Here is a 21330-nt window from a genome sequence, read left to right on the forward strand (position 1 = left end):
GAAACTGAATTCTATTTCTTACTAAACCAGGACACAAGCTTGTTTCCTAGAAATTGACATAAGCCAGTTGTGCTTTTTCTGTCTATTTTGCACCCTGCATAATCTGCATCTGAATAACTAATTAGATCAAAGCCAAAATCTCTTGGGTACCAAATGCCAAGTTTTGGTGTGCCCTTGAGATATTTGAAAATTTTCTTAATAGCTACTAAATGAGATTCTCCCGGATCAGCATGAAATCTAGCACAAAGACAAGTAGAAAACATTATATATGGCCTACTAGCTGTTAAATATAAAAGTGAGCCAACCATGCCTCTATAGTTTGAAATTTCCACAGACTTTTCAGTAGTGTTCAATTCAAGCTTAGTAGCAGTGGCAATGGGAGTTTTTGCAGATGTGCAATCCATTAATTCAAACTTCTTTAAGAGATCATGAATATATTTAGTTTGATTAATGAATATTTTATCACTAACTTGCTTAACTTGTAAACCTAGAAAGTAAGTTAGTTCTCCCATCATACTCATTTTATATTTATTTTGCATCAATTTGGTAAGCTTTTTGCAAAGTTTATCATCTGTAGAGTCAAATATAATATCATCTATATAAATTCTGAACAAGTATACTAGAGCCAGTAACATTTCTAAAGAAAAGAATTTTGTCAACGGTACCTTTTGTGAAATAATTTTTTAAAAGGAACTTTGACAAATTATCATACTAGGCTTTAGGTGTTTGCTTCAATCCATAAAGTTCTTTCAAAAGATAGTAAACATAATCTGGAAAGTTGGGGTCTTCAAAACCTGGAGGTGGACTGACATAGACTTCCTCCTCTAAATCTCAATTAAGAAATGCACTTTTGACATCCATTTGATAGAGTTTGAAATTGGCATGGGCTTCATAGGCTAGAAAGATTCTGATTTCTTCAAGTCTTGCTACTGGAGAAAAAGTTTCATCAAAATCTATTCCTTCTTGATGATAGTAGCCCTTAGCAACCAATCTACCTTTATTCCTTATGATTATGCCATTTCTATCTATCTTGTTTCTGAATACCCATTTGGTGTCAATAGAGTTCTTTCCTTTAGGTTTGGTACCAACTTCCATACTTTATTTCTTTCAAACTGGTTTAGCTCTTCCCGCATAGCTAAAACCCAATCAGGATCTATCAAAGCTTCTTCTACATTCTTTGGCTGTTCTTGTGACAGAAAGCTGATATACAGACATTCATTTTGAGTTAATTTCCTTATTTACAGTCTAGATTTTGCATCACCAATGATTAGTTTAAATGGGTGATCTCTTGTCCATTTCCTTTGAGGTGATAAATTGGCTCTAGATGAAGTGGCATCATTAGTGTCTTGATGTGTAACTGAGTGTTGACTAGATGACACCCCCCTGTGTTTGTGGATCTTTGATTTGAAGATGGGGTTCTGTCAAACAATGATCTAGAAAGATTATCAACGGATTCTGAATTCTGCCTTTCAACGGATGATGCACTGTGTCTCTAAATGAATGGTGCACTTTGTCTTTCAAAGGATACAGTATCTTGTATTTTAACGGATGTTGCACTTTATCTTTCAATGGATGCAGCACTCTGTGCATCAACCGATGTTCCTTCATTTGAAGATAACTTTAAATAGTCTTTTGTCATTATTTCTAGATCACTTTCATCACAATATATCTCAACATTATTAAATTTGAGGCATTCACGGAAACCTTCATCTGTCAGTCCTTCAATCTTTTTATCATCAAACACAACATGTACATATTCCATAACAATGTTGGTTCTTAGATTGCAGACTCTATATGCTTTCCCAACAGCATATCCAACAAAGATACTTTCATCAGCTTTTGCATCAAACTTTCTATGTTGATCAGTTTGATTTCTTAGAATATAGCACTTGCATCCAAAAATATGAAGAAAGTTCAGTATTGGCTTCCAGTTCTTAAACAGTTGATAAGGAGTCATGCACTTGGCTTGATTAAACAAAGAAATATTCTGAGTGTAACATGTAGTGTTTACAGCCTCAGCCCAAAAATAAGTTGGTAACTTTGATTCTTCTAGCTGCTTCAATTAATGATCTATTCTTTCTCTCAACCACTCCATTTTATTGTGGTATTCTTGGGGCTGAGAACTCATGCATGATTCCATTTTCTTCACAGAATAACCTCATAGTAGAATTTTTGAACTCAGTTCCATTATCACTCCAATTTCTTCTTACTTTGAGATCAGGATGATTATTGACTTGCCTTATATGATTGATAATGATTTCACTAGCTTCCTCTTTAGATCCAAGAAAATATGTCCATGAAAACTTTGAAAAATCATCCATAATCACTAGGCAATACTTCTTCTTTGAGATTGACAATACATTGACTGGTCCAAATAAATCCATGTGCAAGAGTTGTAGAGGTTCATCAATTGTTGATTCAATCTTACTTTTGAATGATGCTTTCACTTGTTTTCCTTTTTGACAAGCACCACATAGTCCATCTTTTGAGAACTCAACTTGAGGAATGCCTCTAACAAGGTCTTTCCTGACCAATTCATGCACGGTCTTGAAGTTCAAATGAGACAGCTTCTTGTGCTGTAACCAACTTTCATCTTGACTTGCTTTGGTGAAAAGACAAGTAATAGAATCTGCATTTGTTGAGTTAAAATCAGCTAGGTACACATTTTCTTTCCTCACTCCAGTAAGGACCACTTTGTTGTTTTTCTTGCAGGTAATAACACAGGCTTCAGTTATGAAAGTACCTTTATCACATAATTTACTGACACTCAAAAAATTGTGTTTGAGTCCATCAACTAGAGTAAATTTTTTAATCATGACATTCTCTCTTGAAATCAAGATATATCCCATAGTACATCCTTTACTTTCATCTCCAAAGGTAATGCTTGGGCCGACTCTCTCCTTGAACTCACTGAGCAGGGTAGAATATCCAGTCATGTGCCTTAAGTAACCACTATCTAGATACCAAAGATTTTTTCTGTTTCCCTGCACACATCAAAACCAAATCAAGTTAATTTTGGTACCCAAGTTTTCTTGGGTCTAGCCTTTTTAGCCTTTTTCTTAGGCTTCTTAGTCTTTTGATCATTAGACTTAGGACTGTGAATCAACCTTTGTCTTAGGAGTAGGACTTTGAGACCCTTGATCAGTTATAAAGTTATCAGGCACACTAGGATTAACATGGTATGCCAAAGATTGTGCAAACATGTTATTCCCGTAACGCATGCCAAATGGCAGTTGGGGCATATTAAATGCAGCATGATAAGGATTGTGTGCAAATAACATATTAGAAAAATGTGCAGATAAATTTTGTGTAGTCATAACAGGAAAAGCATGTATAGGTGATATGGCCATGTCAGGAAAAGATGAAGGTGCATACATGGGTGCATGTATCACAAACTTGCAATTAGTAGATAAATGATTAATACTACCACACTTAACACATATCTTTCTAGGTGCATACTTATCAGGCGTGTAGTTATTGTCTTTGTTAATCCCTACTTTCTCATTCCTATTATTTTTCCTTTTTGAATCTTCCCTAACCTCAATCTTCTCCATTCTGTCACTCAACTGCTTCATTGACAGATGCCCTATATTCACTCTGCTTGCATCTTTGGCTTTGCTTGATTTCCCTTGAACAAAGTTCTTTGTGACTGAACTATATTTCTCATTCAGCTTTGCTAGCGTTCCTTTGCTAATGGTCATTTTCCCATTCAATGGATGAGAATCAACTTTCAACGTATGAGATTTATCTTTCAATGGAAAAGCTTCATCATCCGTTGATTCAACATCCATTGAAAAACCATCAACCAACTCTTGGTCCATTTTCTTCTTGTTCTTTTTCCAGGCTTCTTCACAGAAAGACTCAATTCCTTGAACTTTGACAATTTGGACACTTACATCTCTTGATGATTTCCAGGCCTTGATCACCTCTTGCTCACGTTCAAGTTACTTTCTCAAAATCTCTTCTTTCTTCAAAGATTCAGTTAATTCATCTTTGGAAATCTTACACTCTATTTTCAATTTCTCAAACTCAATATTGAGTTTCTAACACAATATTTCTATCACTCAAAAATAAATTATTCTCTTTAATTCTATTGTTTTCTTTAGTGAGTGATTTTAGTGTGACACGCAAGTGATACAGTTTAGTAGACATGTCATTTATAGATAATTGCATTCATCTTTAGAAATGTGTGCTAGGTTTTTTATGATTACCTCATTGCTTGATGAATTGACTTTTGTTTCATCTGACTTGAAGATTAAAGCTAGGTTGACATAATTCATGTCTTCATCTGCATCCTTACCATCAGCTACCCAGTCATTTTATTGAGTAATAAAAGCCTTTTCCTTTTTTTGATCAATTCAAAACATTTCTTCTTATAATCCACAGACTCAAACTTCCTCTTTTCTAAGCTTGGCTTTCTGCACTCATTGGCAAAGTAACCATTTGTCCCATATTTGAAACATTTGAATTTAGCTTTGTCAACCATGTTTATGTTGGAATTTGCATCTCCAAAGTTTCTCATGAATTTGAGTTTTGCAAACCTTTTTGAAAGAAATTCCAGATGCAGTACACATCTTCATCCATCAACCCTTTGCCATTGCCATCACAAACACTTGTGTTTGGTGCAGATTCAACAGCTTCAACCTTCATCTCTTTTCCTCTTTCTTGTTCAGCTACCAATACAACAGATCCACCCTACTTTCTTCCTTTCTATAACTGCTCATCCTGCTTCATTTTAAGCTCATAGGTTTTTAAGATACCATACAGTCTCTCTAGAGTAAAGTTTTTGTACTTTTGAGAATTTATGAGAGAGACTATCATTGGTTTCCATTCTTTTGGTAGAGATCCCAAGAATTTCGTATTTAAAGCTTTAGTTTGGTAGATCCTCCCATACAACTTTAAACCATTCAGTAATTTTTGAAATCTACTAAAAATGTCACTCAGTGACTTACCATCTTCAAAGTAAAAATGTTCATATTGTTGTATGAGAAGTTGCATTTTATTTTCTCTAACCTGCTCAGTTCCCTCACATAACACATGAATTTGATCCCAAATTTCCTTAACGGTATTGCAGTTAATGACATTGTCAAACATATCTCCATCAAGACTATTGAATAGAATATTCATGGCCTTTTTATCTTCATGACTTGCTCAATATCTTCATCTGTCCATTTTGACCTTGGCTTTGGGACTGTTTGCTCATTTCCAACAACTCCAACATCTGTTGCAGCCCTGCGAGGAACATGATGTCCTTTCTCTATGCAGTCAACATATCTTTCATCTTGAGAAAGTAGATGAAGGTGCATCTTCACTTTCCAGTGATGATAATTGTCTTTCTCCAGAATTGGAATCTTTTCACCAACATCCTTCCTGCACATGTTGTAAGATTGCTTGATCTTTAAACTCTTTGTGTGTTAAGAGTTTGCTCTGATACCAAATTTTTTTCCCTAACAGTATAACAATAGAATTACAGAAGGGGGGTTGAATGGAATCCTGGTTCTTTTTTAAAAACTTTGAAAACATCTTACAAAAATATATACATGTGTTTGAATATGCTTAAGTGCGGATAAATAATAATAATATTAAAGAACACAATGTAAATAAACAGGTGTTTAAAAACTTTCTGGTGGACCGATATTTCCACCAGAGATATATATTGAGAAGATTACTCTGTGATGGTAATAGCACACAGTTTCTTACAAGTGTTTACAAACTGAGAACTAGAGAGACTAAAGATACAACTTTCTTGCTCTTTTTGTTCTAAAACTAAATAGTGATTCTTAACTCCTAAATACTTGCTACTCTTGGTTTATATATACCTAGATACATGTGAAATAAGATAAAACATAAAACCTAATAGCTAGGTCCAATCATATGTTTCTTTATTTCTCTATCCAATGCAATCCAGTTAGATACTGCATCTTTGAACGTCCCTGTTTTGCATGGAAATGGAAATGCTTCATTTTCTTCTAACACCTGCAATCAGGCTGCCACATTCCTTTTATATACAATCAACCCATATGACTGTCAAGTCCATTTCAACTACTATTTTGGTTGATCATCCGTTGAGATTTCATAGGATTATCCATCAAAGCTTCATCTGTTATACGTTGAAACTTGAATGGCTCATCCGTTGAAACTTGATTAGTTCATCCGTTGAAGTTTTGTAGATTAGCAGTTGATACTCTTTCACTTATACAAAATTACAAGGCATTTTATACTTACAATTAACCCTCCTATTTTGTATATCTTGCTAGTAATCAACATGACTTAGACTAAAACTCCAAAATCCCCACCTATTTTTAGTATACAAAATGTGCTACAAACTTATTCATATACGCTACTCTTTCAACGGATAAATAATGTGGTCATGCGTTGAAAGCTATAAATTCATTTAACTTATCTACTTAAGGTATTTTGGTAAGTTATCATCAAGACTACATCATATTTCTTATAATAATATATTATAACATTAACTGCCTCGTTAAAACCTTGCAAGGAAAAATCGAGTGGGATAAAAATCTTGACGAAAGAAAAAGAGTATAGTCTCCCCCTGCATGTAACATCTCACACTTTAACATCTTGTTGTAGCAAGTTTCTCAATCTTCGCATGCCAATATTATTCTGTAACTTTTCAAATGTTGATGTGGGTAGTGACTTTGTACATAAATCAGCAAGATTATCACATGAGCGTACTCGTTGTACATCAATATCACCATTTTCCTTAGCCAAATGCATTCCCTACTTGCTTCATAAATTACAAGCAACTATACGTGATTTGTTGAAGTTGCTGCCATAGTCTATTTTGTAGACTTCCAAGAGATAGGAGTGCCACAATATGTGAAAAGATAACCTGTTTGTGATCGTCCAAAATGAGGATCTGACATGTACCCAACATCTACATATCTAGTCAGTTGTGATTTTAAATTATGTGAAAAGAATAACCCGAGATCCACTGTCCCACAAAGATATCTAAATATGTGTTTGATCATATTCAATGCCTTTTAGTTGGATTAGAACTGAATTTTGCCAACTGGTTCACAGAAAAACAATATCGGGTCTTATGTTATTTGCAATATACGTAAAAGCTCCAATAACACTAATATATGGAACTTCAGGCCCAAGTGCATCTTCATCTTCTTTTCTAGGTCGGAATGGATCCTTTTCAATTTCGAATGATCGAACAACCATTAGTGTCGTTAATGGATGAGTTTTGTCCATGTAGAACCGATCAAGAATCTTTTCTGTATAAGTAGAGTGACGAACAAGTATACCTGAAGATAAGTGTTCCACCTGTATGCCTAAATAAAATCTTGTCTTTCCATGATCTTTCATTTCAAACTCAGTTTTGAAATAAACAGCACCGTTAGTAATATCTTCGGAAGTAACTACAATATTCAAATGATCCATATATACAACAATAATAATAAAATCAATTGATGACCTTTGATAAACACACGTGGACAACCCATCATTTAATAAATATTCACTAAACCTGTTGTACCACATACAACCAGTCTATTTTAAGCCATATAATAATCGTTGTAATTTAATTTAGTATAAATGTCGAGGCTTAGTTTCATTTATCTTTAATCCTTCAGGGATTTTCAAATAAAATGTCATGCCCGAGGAGATTTTCTATCATCCACATTACCAGCAAGGTCGATGTCTGAATATCCTGTCAACAAACAGAAATGCGTGGCACTGTCATCATGTGAGTCCGAGTTTATGGCAATAACAACTGCTGCGTTCCAAGGGATATGGCTCTATAACCTTCCGAGACAAATAACAGATATAAAGCTTGGTCCAGTTGTGCTTTACATTGATAATAAATCTGCAATAGAATTAGCCAAGAACCCGGTGTTCCACGGAAAAGTAAGCACATAAATATTCGCTATCATTTTATACGTGAGTGTGTAGAGCTAGGCGAGATAGTTCTCAAAGCACATTAATACTAATGAGCAGATGTTATGAATAAAGCATCGAGTAGAGCCAAGTTTGAAAGGATGCGTGAGCCAAGTTTGAAGAATCTGGAGTCGAGTTTAGATTAGGGGGAGCTTGTTGGAGTTTAATCTAAACTCTTTTAATTTATTATTTATTTTCAGTACTTTTATTTCAGTTAGATAAGTTGCTGAGTCTAAGTCTTGATTTATACACCGCAAGACTAGGTAATAGTTGTTTCCGTTTCCATAGGAGATCATGCAGGCGTGGAGTAATAATAGGAATGTCCCGTGTTTTATCAACCACTTCTGTAGTCTAGGTGTTTAAGAAGTTCTCCACAACTCTCAGTTTCATTATAGCGAGTGGCTTGTCATTGTGTAAGCTGTAGTTTGAATATAACAAAAACTGAGCTTGTCTCATTCTAGTGTGTGTTATTTCTTTCTGCAAGTATACATAAACGTATTTAACGATTCTAGTCTCTCCAATTTAGAGGGGATAGTAATAAATTTATTACTTCGGGATGCTGCTGGTATAAAAAAATACAAAATGTTACAAAACGCCAAATGAAACTGCTAATGCAACCAAAAAAGAAAGGAGCATGTGAAACAACAATTACATCTTTCAAACGTAACATCCCATTTATTTAAAGAGAGATGTTGTACTGTGCAAGGAATACTGCATTGTACGAAATCTGATAGTTACCATTATCAGTTGTCTGCCAATCTTTGCATTCGCTGCGCGCATGAGCATAAACAGTACGAGTAGTTACAATTGCACATGTACAGTTTACAGGGCGCTGCCACTGAGCCTCTGGGACTGAGGGTGTTAATTTCCATGCACACTCTTGTTAAGTGAGCAGTCCCTGCTCTCTACACCTCATCTTCGTTGTCTGTTCGACCTCTAACTTACTAAACTGGTAAATGTATTTATACAAATACGCACATTTATAACACATGCATGTCTTACATTATACCTACAGGACCTGGCTATTTAATGGGAAAAAAAATAGGGAGAGGGGACTGGTAAGCAAGGCAATTAAGCCAAAAATGTTGTGAGTTTTGCATTTATGGATGACCGACGAAATTTGAATAGTTGGGATTGGGGCAAAATTAACCCAAAGTGAGTCTGGACCCATGCAAGTACATATATTAGATGTGTAGTCTGTAGATCGTTGTAATTGAGCAACACAGCAAAACAGCTACGAGATACAGTACCTCTGATCAGGAATCTGTAGATTTAATTATCTCAATTGTATGATTTAACAAAGGATTTTACGACCGACAGAAATCGACTGATCTGAAACAGGGAAACCTTTGTTTGTTGTAGCAAAACCTTTGTTTCATAAGGAGGTGGGTCTCAAGTAAAATAGTATGTTATTCCCAGTCCACATACAACTATCCTTTTTTACTTGCAGGAAAGTTAATGTATATATAGTCATATAAAAAACTCTTGTATATAGTATGAGCATTTAATCAGGTTGCATTGTATATATTGTCGTAGGTAAAATTGGAAATAATGCAATACCAATATTTGAAAGTATATATAATTATGCATGTGTTTGTAATCACAATTGCATTATTATGTGAAATTAAATATGCATGTCGTGTGGGGGAGAGCCGGAGCATCCAAAGCAAGCACCTACCGGTCTCCAGATCGATTAGTCATTGTCTCTCTAGCTATGTACACACACGTACATGTGATTACAAATAAATTACACAAAAATTAAGAAGAGCTTGCGGATTTACTTAATTGCAGGATCCGAATTATTAGGGTTTCCAGTTGATGCATAGACTATATATGATAACAATGCATGCACAGTTCCCTATATAACATAGCCGTAGGCTACGGTTCTACAAGACGTATAATTGTGTGTGTGTGATACTCGAGTAGCTAGAAATTAAGATATCCAGGAGATGCCAAAGGAAGGTCGGTTCCACGAACCTTCGTATTTTTCTATATGTATCACTATACTCCAAAGCAAATTATGGCCTATGGACAAGAAAAATAGCATATAGTACCTAGCTAGTATAACATAAATGATGTAAAAGATAGTGTTTTCTTGCCAAAATTTACAACGGAATTAATGGTGTAATTAGATTATCAAAAGGTAAAGAGTTATTAATTTCCCCAGCTGCTTGTAGCTAGCGCTCATATATTTTAAGCTATATTCTTAACGACGGGGAATAGACTGATTAAACACCATAATGAATTTAATATGAAAATGGCCTATATTATAAACTAGCACTCTCGACTTTAGTTTAGAGGTTTAATATAAATATATGATATATATGAATTGTATGAACGCATCAGATTTTGAAATTGGATGGGGAAAGTATGATCATAGCTGGGGGCAGATTTGTATACATTATTTTGAAATTCAAGAATATATTTTTTTAAAGAATACTAATCAAAATCAATTTTTGCGTACGAAATAAGAAATAAACACAAAATAAGAAATAATTTGATCAAAATCAATTAGGTCAACAAACACCTACATATTACAGCAGAAAGCTTAGATCCGGAAGCTAGTAATTAGACCAATCAGCAAATAGAATTTTATACACAAATCTAACAAGTTTATGTACATATACTGGTATAAAATAAGTAAAGTGCACAGGATATTCTTTTCTCGTGAAAGGTAATAAACTGCAAAAAGTACTACTACCGGAGACTCGAACCCTAAATCAAATACATATATGTTCTACTGATGAGATACTTAATTGGTGTAGCATGTTGGTATATTTACAGATTTGTAAATAATATACACATGTACTTAGATAGACAGACATATAGAACAGACACTTATATATAGTACCAGATAAAAGTTCAAGGTCGAACAGACAACGAAACAAAGGTGGAAGTGCTAAGACTGCTCACTTGACAAGGAAAGCATGGAAGCCACTCACCCCACTTCACTTGCTGCCCCCCTGCCTTGCCTGCTATATCACCATCTGCTCCTCAGGTGTACTAAGTAATCAACATCCTAGCTTGTAAACACCAATAAAGTTGCTAATTAACTAATTAGTACTAATAATATAGTTTCAGTAGAGAGAATATATATAGAGGTATTTGGTGTATATATGAATGAACATCCGATGATACCTTCATCGGTTGGTATGGTGTTGAGGAGCTTAGTGAGAGTTCTTTATTTATAGACGTGGGAAACTGTAGACTTTCTGTATCAACTAATTTTGTTCAGGAACTTGTACTAAAATATACTAGCTTGACTAACGGGTGAGGAACATCCACGATGCTTTCTATTTTTAACTCATCTTTCACATAGTTGTTAGTAACAACTTGTTACTGATGATAATTGATAAGTAATAAACTGAACTTTTCATCACAAGATTACTACTCATTTTAGACTCGGCCGTATACTGCCTTTGTCGATAATAATAGTTATTTTTTGGAATAAAATTATAAATTTTATTACAGTGTATCTTTTTGAGGGTCATCCTAACTTTTACTTTAATTATTTAATAATTTATTCAAAACTATCAATTATTTTATATTTTTTAATTTAACACTATTTCACATTACTCTAATTTATATTTCGAAAGTCAACTTTATTTAATTATATTCTATTAAAAAATGAATTTGGACACAAATGAAATATCTCTATTAACATTAAAAAATTTTAATGTACGTAATTTTTTGAAAGTGACTGCTATTTTACTAAACGACTATACATATAATATATATTTTTTTATATTATCATATATCACTTAGATTTAGTTATATGATAGTATTTTTTAATCTGAAACTACGACGTTGTACTGATCACAACAATAACTATTTCTTTTTATATATAGGTTACTGTTTTTCAAAGGGAGTACCTCAACATGCGAGGGAGAAAAATGGCTGTCAATAATTTCAATAGCAGTGTGTCAATATGTTCTTTGTGCGATTTGTGGCGTTAGAGTTACATGATACCATTTTAATTATTTTTTTTATAATTCCTGATTTAGTTATCTATACATTAAAAAAAATTAAGATATTACTAAAATAATAATACTAATCGATATTTTACATAGAAAATAACTATTTACAGAGAAGGATAGATGAGTTAAGACATGTTTTTAATTAACGATATTATACTTTTTTAAAGTAAACGCCATATGAAAGTTTTAAGATATTACATAGAAGAAATAGTTAATAAAATCTAATGATCATTTATACAATTATAAGAAAAAAATAAATTAAATTTATAATATCCAATGATCATGTATACACTTATACGGAAAATAAAGTATATTCCCATCCATTTCCTTACAGTTACTATTTTGGGCCGTCTCATCCATTTCTTTACATTCCAAAAATAGTAAACTTTTAATAATATAAAACACTATTACACCCACTAACTTCCTCCACTCTCTCAAATCTATTATTAAATATTAATAGGTCCCACTACTTTAACCACTTTTCATCACTTTTCATTACTTTATCTACTTATATATATATATATATATATATATATATATTGGTCTCCGTGCCCACTAGGGATGTAAAGATCCTGGTGGGACGGAGGGAGTACGTATTTGTTTAATATTGACACAATATTTTTGTTAAGTACTAATCGATAAAAATTACTTATACAAGACAACAATTATTGATATGCATATGATATAAGATTATATATAATAATTAATTATTCAAATTAAATTTATAGTTATCCATCCGTCCCATTAATTTCTATATAGTCTTTTTAATGTTCGACACATATTTTAATGTGAATGTAAAGTATACTTCCATAATTTATTTTTTAAATTATCTTTTTATGAATTAAACTTTAAACATTTAATTTTTATTTAGAAGAAAAAGGTTATCAAAATAATTAATAAAATTATGTTTTAAAGGAGTCTTAAAATGGGTGATGAGTCCCCTCCCCCAATGTATAAATCCTAGAGGAATACTGGGAGTATATATTACCCATACAACATTATATATTCTTACATATAGATCATGACCATGATATATACTCCATCTGTCCCTCTTAATTCTTTATATTCGGAGAACGTGTCTGACACATATTTTAAGATTCATATAAAGTATAATTCTTATTTTTATAATTTTCTTTTTATAGATAAAAATTTAACTATTCAATTGTTGTTTAGAAAAAATTGTAAAAATAAATTTCGGAATAATACTTTATATGAACCTTAATGTAACACCCCCAAATTCGGGGTTAGGAATCTGGGTCGTCGCATATCCATCCAATCCTTTGTCACATGTGTTAATCCCCATGATCCAACAAAACCACATCATAGACCCCAATCCTTCACACATACAAGTTATAATCTTAGAAACAATACATAACCAATAACATTTGTTATTACACATCAAATACACTTTCTAGGATCTCACACTATTACTCATAACCTCTACATGAAGTTATGAATATTTCTAACTCGAACAACATCCTATCTGCATACTCTGATCCACCTGAGCAAAGCTGCAATGAGTTTGTGGGCAATCTACGTATTCTCCATGCAATTGCATTCTCTCCAGCATACTGGCTATCTGTTGTGATATAATATATAAAAGTAAGAGTGAGCACTATGGCTCAGCAAGGTACATATATATTTATATGTATACATATATATATATATATAACAATAAATATACTTCATATTTTTTAAAGATTTCTGAAAACATATATGCTTGTCAAGCTTGTAATATTCTCAAAATCAACTGTAAAATTATATCCACTTTATACTTGAATCCGTCTTTTTTTCAAACTTCAAGATTTTACTCGAACCAGAATTATAAACTAGATTTGATATTCACAACATGTATCTCATGATTTAAAACTCAGCCTTATCAGCCTTCTGTTGTAGATTGCACAACAATCTTCCAAAATGGAAGAAAGGGACTATACTGGAATAAACCATGTACCGGTGATCAGCCGAGTACGAAATTTTCTCTACTAGTAGAAGGAATACAAACCTAGCCGCCTTTGGGCTTATCAAGACATTACACGATGGTTGCCCATTTCCGTGCAAGTCCGAAAGTCAATGGTCACATAGACCATATAACTGTATACTGCGCCACTCCGCGCTTGGTCACTACCCGATACCTCTCCGTGCCGGGAAGGCCACATTCCAGTCCCAAAACAATTATATCATTTACATAAAATTCCTTTATCGAAGGAATAGATCGTTCTGAGTTGACCTTTAAATAAGATGATTTATTCATCACTTTTAATTTAATTGATCCTTGGGAGTTGTCGGAGTTTTGAATTTAAAATCATTTTCAAACCCTTAACTGTAGTAAAGTTTTACATATATTGTTCGCTTGTTTTTCATTGAGCGAGGAAGCAAAACCCTTATGCTCATGTACTAAGTTCCCTAAGGTTTTGATAAGTTTCAGATGATTGATCTCTTCCGAGAAATTTTGAATAATTTAGAAAGTATCCTTGGGAACTATGTCTATTTTTAAATGATTTTTAGAGGTACGGAATATTAAATATTTAAGGTCTCATAATATTTATAAGAAGGGTTCTATGAATTGATAAAACCTTAAGTACAAAATGTTTCTCAATAAGGTTCAATGAATTGATAAAAATCTTAATTAAATACTTAAGACATGATTTGACATCTTATAATTATCCTTCGAATGGTTACATGCGTTTTGGACAGAGTGAATTGATTTAAAAACTTTTCAATATCTCATTAAGTATTTTCCGGATATTTTAGTAACTCTTTAGGTATTACTTATAAATAAATAATCAAATAGGATATCCCTTGAGTGAATATTCGATTATCTCTTATAGTTATAAATCAAATCTTAATCGTTCGCTTAATATGTATATTACGCGAAAGTACTTTGTTTATTGAAATAGAAATCTTCCGCGTTCGGCTCGTTCCGGAATTAAATCGATTTAAAATATCTCCGACTCCCACTATCTTGTATTATAATAAAATTACGTTTTAATTTCTCATACTCGAATAAAACGAAGTTTGTTTTCGTAAACAATCGCATAGTTTGAATGTATTGATATCACAGACTAGCATATATTTTCAAACTGTAAATCATGGCATCAATATCACAACAGTATATATAGCATGGATAATTTGTGATAGGGTTTCGTAAGCTTGCCTGATGTCCAAGCTCTACCTTGATGTATCTCTCTCGGTCCTGGAACCTCTACCAAGACATAATATAACCTCGGTTAGTCGGGTTAACCAATGATCGACTTATTCTAAGTAGACTCACTCTACCCGATCTTCACTCTCTCGGGTTCATTTAACTTACGACATCTCACACCTCGTTACTATCCATTTAAAATCTTGTTCGACACACCTATGTGTTTTTCTTACAATCCTTAATAACTCTCGTGTTTTGATCATCTCCAAATTATATTATTAACTTGGCCAAAATGAGCGGTCAAAGTAGTACTTCCATAGTTGACTTTTCATTGAATTACTATTACGCGACTTGCATGCTAGCATTTTTAATAAATCGAAAAATTAAGATTTAAATGCGAAACCACCTCAAGGACTTCTTGAGTGTTTTTTTTATAATTATCACAAAAGTTTCGATTTGAAAATATGAATTTAAATAGGTGAAAATATTTCCAAAGTTCGGTCGACTATGGAGTTTTACTATCCGCGCTAGTTTTACTAAAACACTCATAACACACAAACCGTTAAATCAATCGACACGCCGTCTTTACGTGCACGATCTAGATAACTTCTACTTTTTAATAAAAAACAAACTCTGTCCTTTTTAGAAAACAAATTTCCCAGATTTAATCAAAACAGGGCAGTAGCTAGGCAGTGGCTACGCGTCGCATTACCGCGCGACTTTGGTTCCAATATTTTTATAAAATTGGAAAATTAATATTTTAATGAAATTCTTTTTTAGTCTTCTTCCTTACTGTAATATCGAGTTACCATGATTTTTCCATAGTCAAATTATAATTTGTAGGGTTCCAAAATCATCACACAACTCCACAATCCGTAACTGTGTTCTCACATAAATGCTTTTCACTAAATCGGCCATAACTCCTAAACCGTAAATCGCCTCGTGACGTTTTTTATATGTATCGAAACTACAAAACAATATCTAGAATTTCATGTCTAGTGGTTTACATTTTACAGATTATTTCATGGCCGAATTCTCTGCATAAACCAGAACATGTGCAACAAGTCCACTACTTAACAACCACAACAAGATCTTGCCATTTTCACTACTTGTAACCAACATCAACACATATAATCTTCAAGATTCACTCATCTACTCATTCTTTACATCATCTAGTATAACATCCAAGAACCACATCTCATAATCTTTAAAACTTAACAAGATTTAAACATATAAACCTCAAGCATTCACAATCTCTTAAATCTTGCAACCATATAACAATAATCCTTAAAATCCAACCATAAAATATTTAAGGGTGAAGAGTTATACCTTCTTGGATCCTTAGAACACCTAGGAGGAGTGTATTAACCTTGTAGAAGATTGATCTATCCCTAACAAGCCTTAGACTAACAAGAGAAATCAAGAAAATGAGTTAGTAAATTTCGGAGTTACTATTCAGCATCTCCTTCAAACATATTTATAAAATTGAAAAAAAATTATTTGAGTCTGAAATTTGGTATGAATGTTACCTATGATATGGAGCAGCTACGGTTAAAATTTCATGATATTTGAGTGGGTAGATCTTAAGTTATGAATTTTTATTTCTTGGGGGTTCTTGTAAATTCGGAAATGGAGAGGATGGAGAGAATGGCTTTCTTTTGCTTGGCTCTTGAAAGTGTGTTAGGTTATAAGTATACATATATGGATATATGTATAAGAGCTGCACTTGGACAAAGAAATAATAGAAGTATGGCTTGTGATTGTGTGTTGAATGAGAGAAATATGGAGGTATGGTGCATGTACTCCTTGTCTCCCCCTTTACTATTCACAACATTATTCTAGTTTGATTGACTAACTACTAGTTACACTTCTAACTACTAGTTGGGTGTAGGAATGTGCATGGCCAACTTGCATGGCTTCCAATTACTTCCTCATTTAATTATCGTTCATGCACTTATCGTTTTATTCCGATAGTTTTCCCATAGAACGTTTCGTTTCGCAAGGATTTCGTTTATCGTCTATAATCCTTTAATCACTTCCATTCCTTTCTCTTGAACTTAATAACATCTTGATGAGATGTTTATTTAACGTAGTATTCCCGGTTCTACACCATTCTTTACGGATTCTAAAACACGTAGTATATGTGGGAATCTTCGAATTTTGACGGCTTTTGCATTCACTTATTTCGCTCGTTAAACCAGAATACGTTCTCGGATTCTCAAGATTCCACTATTCATTTATGGTAAACTCAAATTTTTTGCATAATCACATCCAATTATTATTCACTAAAGTTTTAAAATATTACAAAATTTAGGGTTCTTACACTTAAAATGCGTGTCAGAACTCTTTCTGAAATGTAAAGAAATGAGAGGGACGGAGGGAGTATAAAAAAAACTTTTAAGGAAAAATAGCTTTAGAGTTAAATGCCTAGATGTTGAGATGATAGCATTCTGAAACAAACAATTAATAAGTCAATGAAATAAGGGTGTTGACACTCAGACACAATTTTATTAAATAAAGTCTCAAACAACTTATATTGAAAAAATAAATGCAACTTAAAGAGATGTTTTGAGAAATGTAATGGCATGCAACATTTCTTCTCCCCGTAAATGATTTAAAAAAACATTTAAAACATGTTTAATTAGCATTTATACAAATTTCATGTCCGTACTATACAAGAAATACGTACTAATCAGTCATTTCATACACACACAATTTTATATTGCGTTGATTAATGACCACACAAACAATATATCTATCTATATATATAGTTGGGGTCCACTCACGTGCTATTATACATAATCCCCTACACTCATAACATATTTCTATTAACTAATTATTATTTTAATATTTAAAAAAAGTATGGCACAACACTCAAATTGCATGGGTGGCACAATACTTTGATTGCATGTTAACCCGCATACAATTACTATCTTTCAGTCCTGAACTAAAAACGCAATACGAACTATCATTTTAGAGTGTCGTAAAGGCTATTATTTTGGCATTTTTATTTTTTGTGCTATCTAGGTCATTTTCTCATAAAAGAACTGATATTGAAAAATTTTATATAAAGTACAAAAAGAATGGTTTTGGAAATCTAACTATTACAAGTTCTTACAATAGTCACATCATTAAATTTTATAATAAATACCCAGAAGCTACATTAACACATCAACAAACGATGACATATATACAATGAATTTGTTAACATTCATCTCATCACAATGATTTAACAACATTGTACTAATATTTTAACACGAGATCGCTAAAGTTAAACCGAGACATTGTCGATTCCATATACAACAAGATTCAATAACCTTATAATCATAGATATCAGTTCTACACAAATTACAATGAACATCATATCTTTAACTTACGGATCATGTACAAAAAAAAAATTCAATCACTATAATCATCAAAACCTGCAATTTTTTTTGTAAATATGACATGATATATAATCACTCAAAAGTTTAAACGATCATTGAGTATTAACTGCTTCCAATGATATTTTTAGCACGCTTTAACTAAATTATTAGGGGACATGCAGTTTTTTTTAATATTTCGTGCTTTCATTACTTAAAACATATCTCTTTCGAGTACATGCAAAATAAAATTTGGGGGGGGCATCAACCCAACCCATTCTCCTGACATAAAATAGGTAGCTTTTGCTAAAGCATGTGCCACATTATTCGCGGAACGATAAACAAACTTAACTAGCACTGGATTTATGTGCTTCAGTAATTGAATACAATCACCAACTATAGTACCAAAAATAGCTTCTTCTGGCTCTCTATTGCATGCAGCCACAAGCACCTGAGAATCTGATTCAATGGTACATCACTGAGTTCTCCTGGTAATCACCCATGACAAGGCTTTCTTCAGACCAATAGCCTCAGCTTCCCTTAACGACCAAGCTCCTTCCAGCCTGCAACTTCTATCTCCCAGAAACAGTACATGTGACTTACGCATTATACACCCCACTCTGATACTTCCGTCTTGAAATACAGCAACGTCAATATTGATTTTCACTAACTCATCCATTGGTTTCCTCCAGAAATGGTCACAAATTCCTTCATGTTTCACCTGAGTGTCTCTCCATTCTATAAGAGAGTGCATAGCTGCAGCTTTTACTTTGAATGCAAAGCCATTGATTCGTTCCCATACCCATTTGTTTCGTTTGTTCCATATTTCCCAGTCCAGCATTCCAATTTGCACACACCGTTCCCTGTTACATATTTCAAAAACTCTAAGAAGTACGTTGAAGGCTGTGTCATGTGGAACTGTACGGACCACCACTTGTAATCCTACCATATTCCAAATAGATAGAGCAAAGTCACACTTGATCAGTACATGGCTATATTTTTCCGCTAAACTCCAACACCATGGGCACTAATCACTATGAACTGCTCTTTTAACTGATAGTGCACTCGCAGATGGTAAGCATCCGTTATATACATGCCATACAAAATAAGTAACCTTACTTGGGAGTTTGAGCGACCATAATTTATGCCAAAAACTCTCATGTATGGTTTCCACTTCCCCTTGTAGCCATTTGTATGCACTTTTCACGGTAAATTCACCTTTATCATCTAAGAGTCAGAACCAGAAATCTTGTTTATCAATCATTGAGATCGGTATACATTTAAGTAACACATCATCTCGCATTTTAAATAGATCATCAATCACTTCAGCATGCAAAATTCTTCCCGTCTCATCCATCAGACTTCTAACATTTATATCTTCTAGTTGGTCCTGCATTGGTGTTGTTAAGTAACCACTTTCCGCATCTGGTAACCAGGGTATATGTCAAACTTTAGTCTCCTCACCAGTTCCAATTTTCAAACTCCTGCTTTGACTACTTCCATGGCTTCCATTAAGGTCCTCCAGATATAACATGGACTTTCCCCACCTGTGCTTCAAGAAGAGACTTATTAGGATAATACATGTCCTTTATTATCTCAGTTACGAATCCATTTGTTTGATTGAGCAACCGCCAACACTGTTTAGCCAACATAGAAAGATTAAATCTCCTCAACTCTCTAACTCCTAAACCTCCACACCCCTTAGGCATACACATCTTTGACCAGGCCATCCATTTAATCCCTTTGCCCAATGCTCCCCTTCCCCACATGAAGCGATTCATCTTTCTCTCTATGCCATCACAAATACCAACCGAGATAAGGAACAAATTTATCGAGAAACTAGGTAGCACTTGAGGTGTCGATGATAACAGTGTTAACTTACCTTGCTCAGAAATATCTTTATGCGTCCATCCTTGCAACTTTTGTTGGACCTTGTCTATTATAAATCCAAATACTTCCATTTTATTCATTCCTATCCGCATAGGCATGCCAAGATACTTTCCTGGTGCTTCAGTTTTTTGGACTTGTATAATTGCACACATTTCTGCCCTATCCTCCACCTTTGTGTTCGGACTAAAACTAATGTTTGATTTATTAGTGTTAATCTTTGTCCGGAAACATTTTGGTACTCTTATAGAATATCCCTCATCATACATGCTTCATTTTGTGATGTTCGAAAGAAGAAATACCAATCATCTGCGAATAACAGATGAGATACAGGAGAAGCCCCTCGAGCTATTTTACAATCGTGAATCAACCCATCTTTTTCATATCACATTATTATTCCACTCAGGTCCTCAGCACATATTATATAAAGATATGGTGAAATGTGATCACCTTGATGCACTCCCCGTTGAGGCATGACATTCCCAAAAACTTTTCCATCATGCAGAAAGCTATACCTTACCGTTTTTATGCACTTCATGATACGATCTATCCAAAGCCGAGGGGAATCAAATTTCTGATGCATATACTCAATAAAGGTCCATTCTAACATGTCATATGCCTTCAGCACATCAACCTTCAAACCAACAACCCACATTGCTCCTTGTATATTTCGATGAATGTGGTGGTTCACCTCAAAAGCCACCAGTACATTATTTGTCAAAAGACGATTCTCAATAAACACACTTTGTTGTTCCTAGATGATATGTTGAAATGTTAGTTTCACCTTATTTTCCATAACCTTTGATATTATATGTATTAGTACATAACAAAGGGAGATTGATCTTAAATTTGCCACCTTCTTTGGATGCTTCACTTTGGGGATCAGACATGCCAATATTGTATTCATATTTTCAGGTAGATCACCTGTTTCAAAAAATCCCTGGCAAAAATTACAGACATCTTTTGCAACTATACTCCAATATGCTTGAAAAAATGACGGATTCAACCTATCCATGCCTGAAGCTTTATCTGGGTGCATAGCAAATGTAGCCAT

The 21330-nt window shown here is 33.6% G+C and overlaps 1 protein-coding gene and 2 long non-coding RNA genes across 3 annotated transcripts; all 3 read right to left on the bottom strand.

The window, feature by feature from the left end:
• Positions 1–7413: 7413 nt before the first annotated feature.
• On the bottom strand, positions 7414–11182 carry LOC141724890 (uncharacterized). The gene is made up of 2 exons (XR_012576927.1): positions 11044–11182; positions 7414–10928 (listed from the first exon to the last, which is right to left on the bottom strand). It is a non-coding gene; the product is annotated as an uncharacterized LOC141724890 (long non-coding RNA).
• Positions 11183–13082: 1900 nt separating this feature from the next.
• On the bottom strand, positions 13083–16774 carry LOC141661627 (uncharacterized). The gene is made up of 4 exons (XR_012550056.1): positions 16557–16774; positions 16357–16433; positions 15040–15087; positions 13083–13461 (listed from the first exon to the last, which is right to left on the bottom strand). It is a non-coding gene; the product is annotated as an uncharacterized LOC141661627 (long non-coding RNA).
• Positions 16775–19900: 3126 nt separating this feature from the next.
• On the bottom strand, positions 19901–21330 carry LOC141660751 (uncharacterized). The gene is made up of 4 exons (XM_074467738.1): positions 21133–21330; positions 20792–21030; positions 20272–20468; positions 19901–20178 (listed from the first exon to the last, which is right to left on the bottom strand). The coding sequence occupies exons 1-4, from the start codon at positions 21328–21330 to the stop codon at positions 19901–19903; spliced, it is 912 nt and encodes a 303-aa protein (XP_074323839.1).

Source organism: Apium graveolens, chromosome 5 (assembly GCF_009905375.1).
Source record: "Apium graveolens cultivar Ventura chromosome 5, ASM990537v1, whole genome shotgun sequence".
NCBI classification, from domain to species: Eukaryota; Viridiplantae; Streptophyta; class Magnoliopsida; order Apiales; family Apiaceae; genus Apium; species Apium graveolens.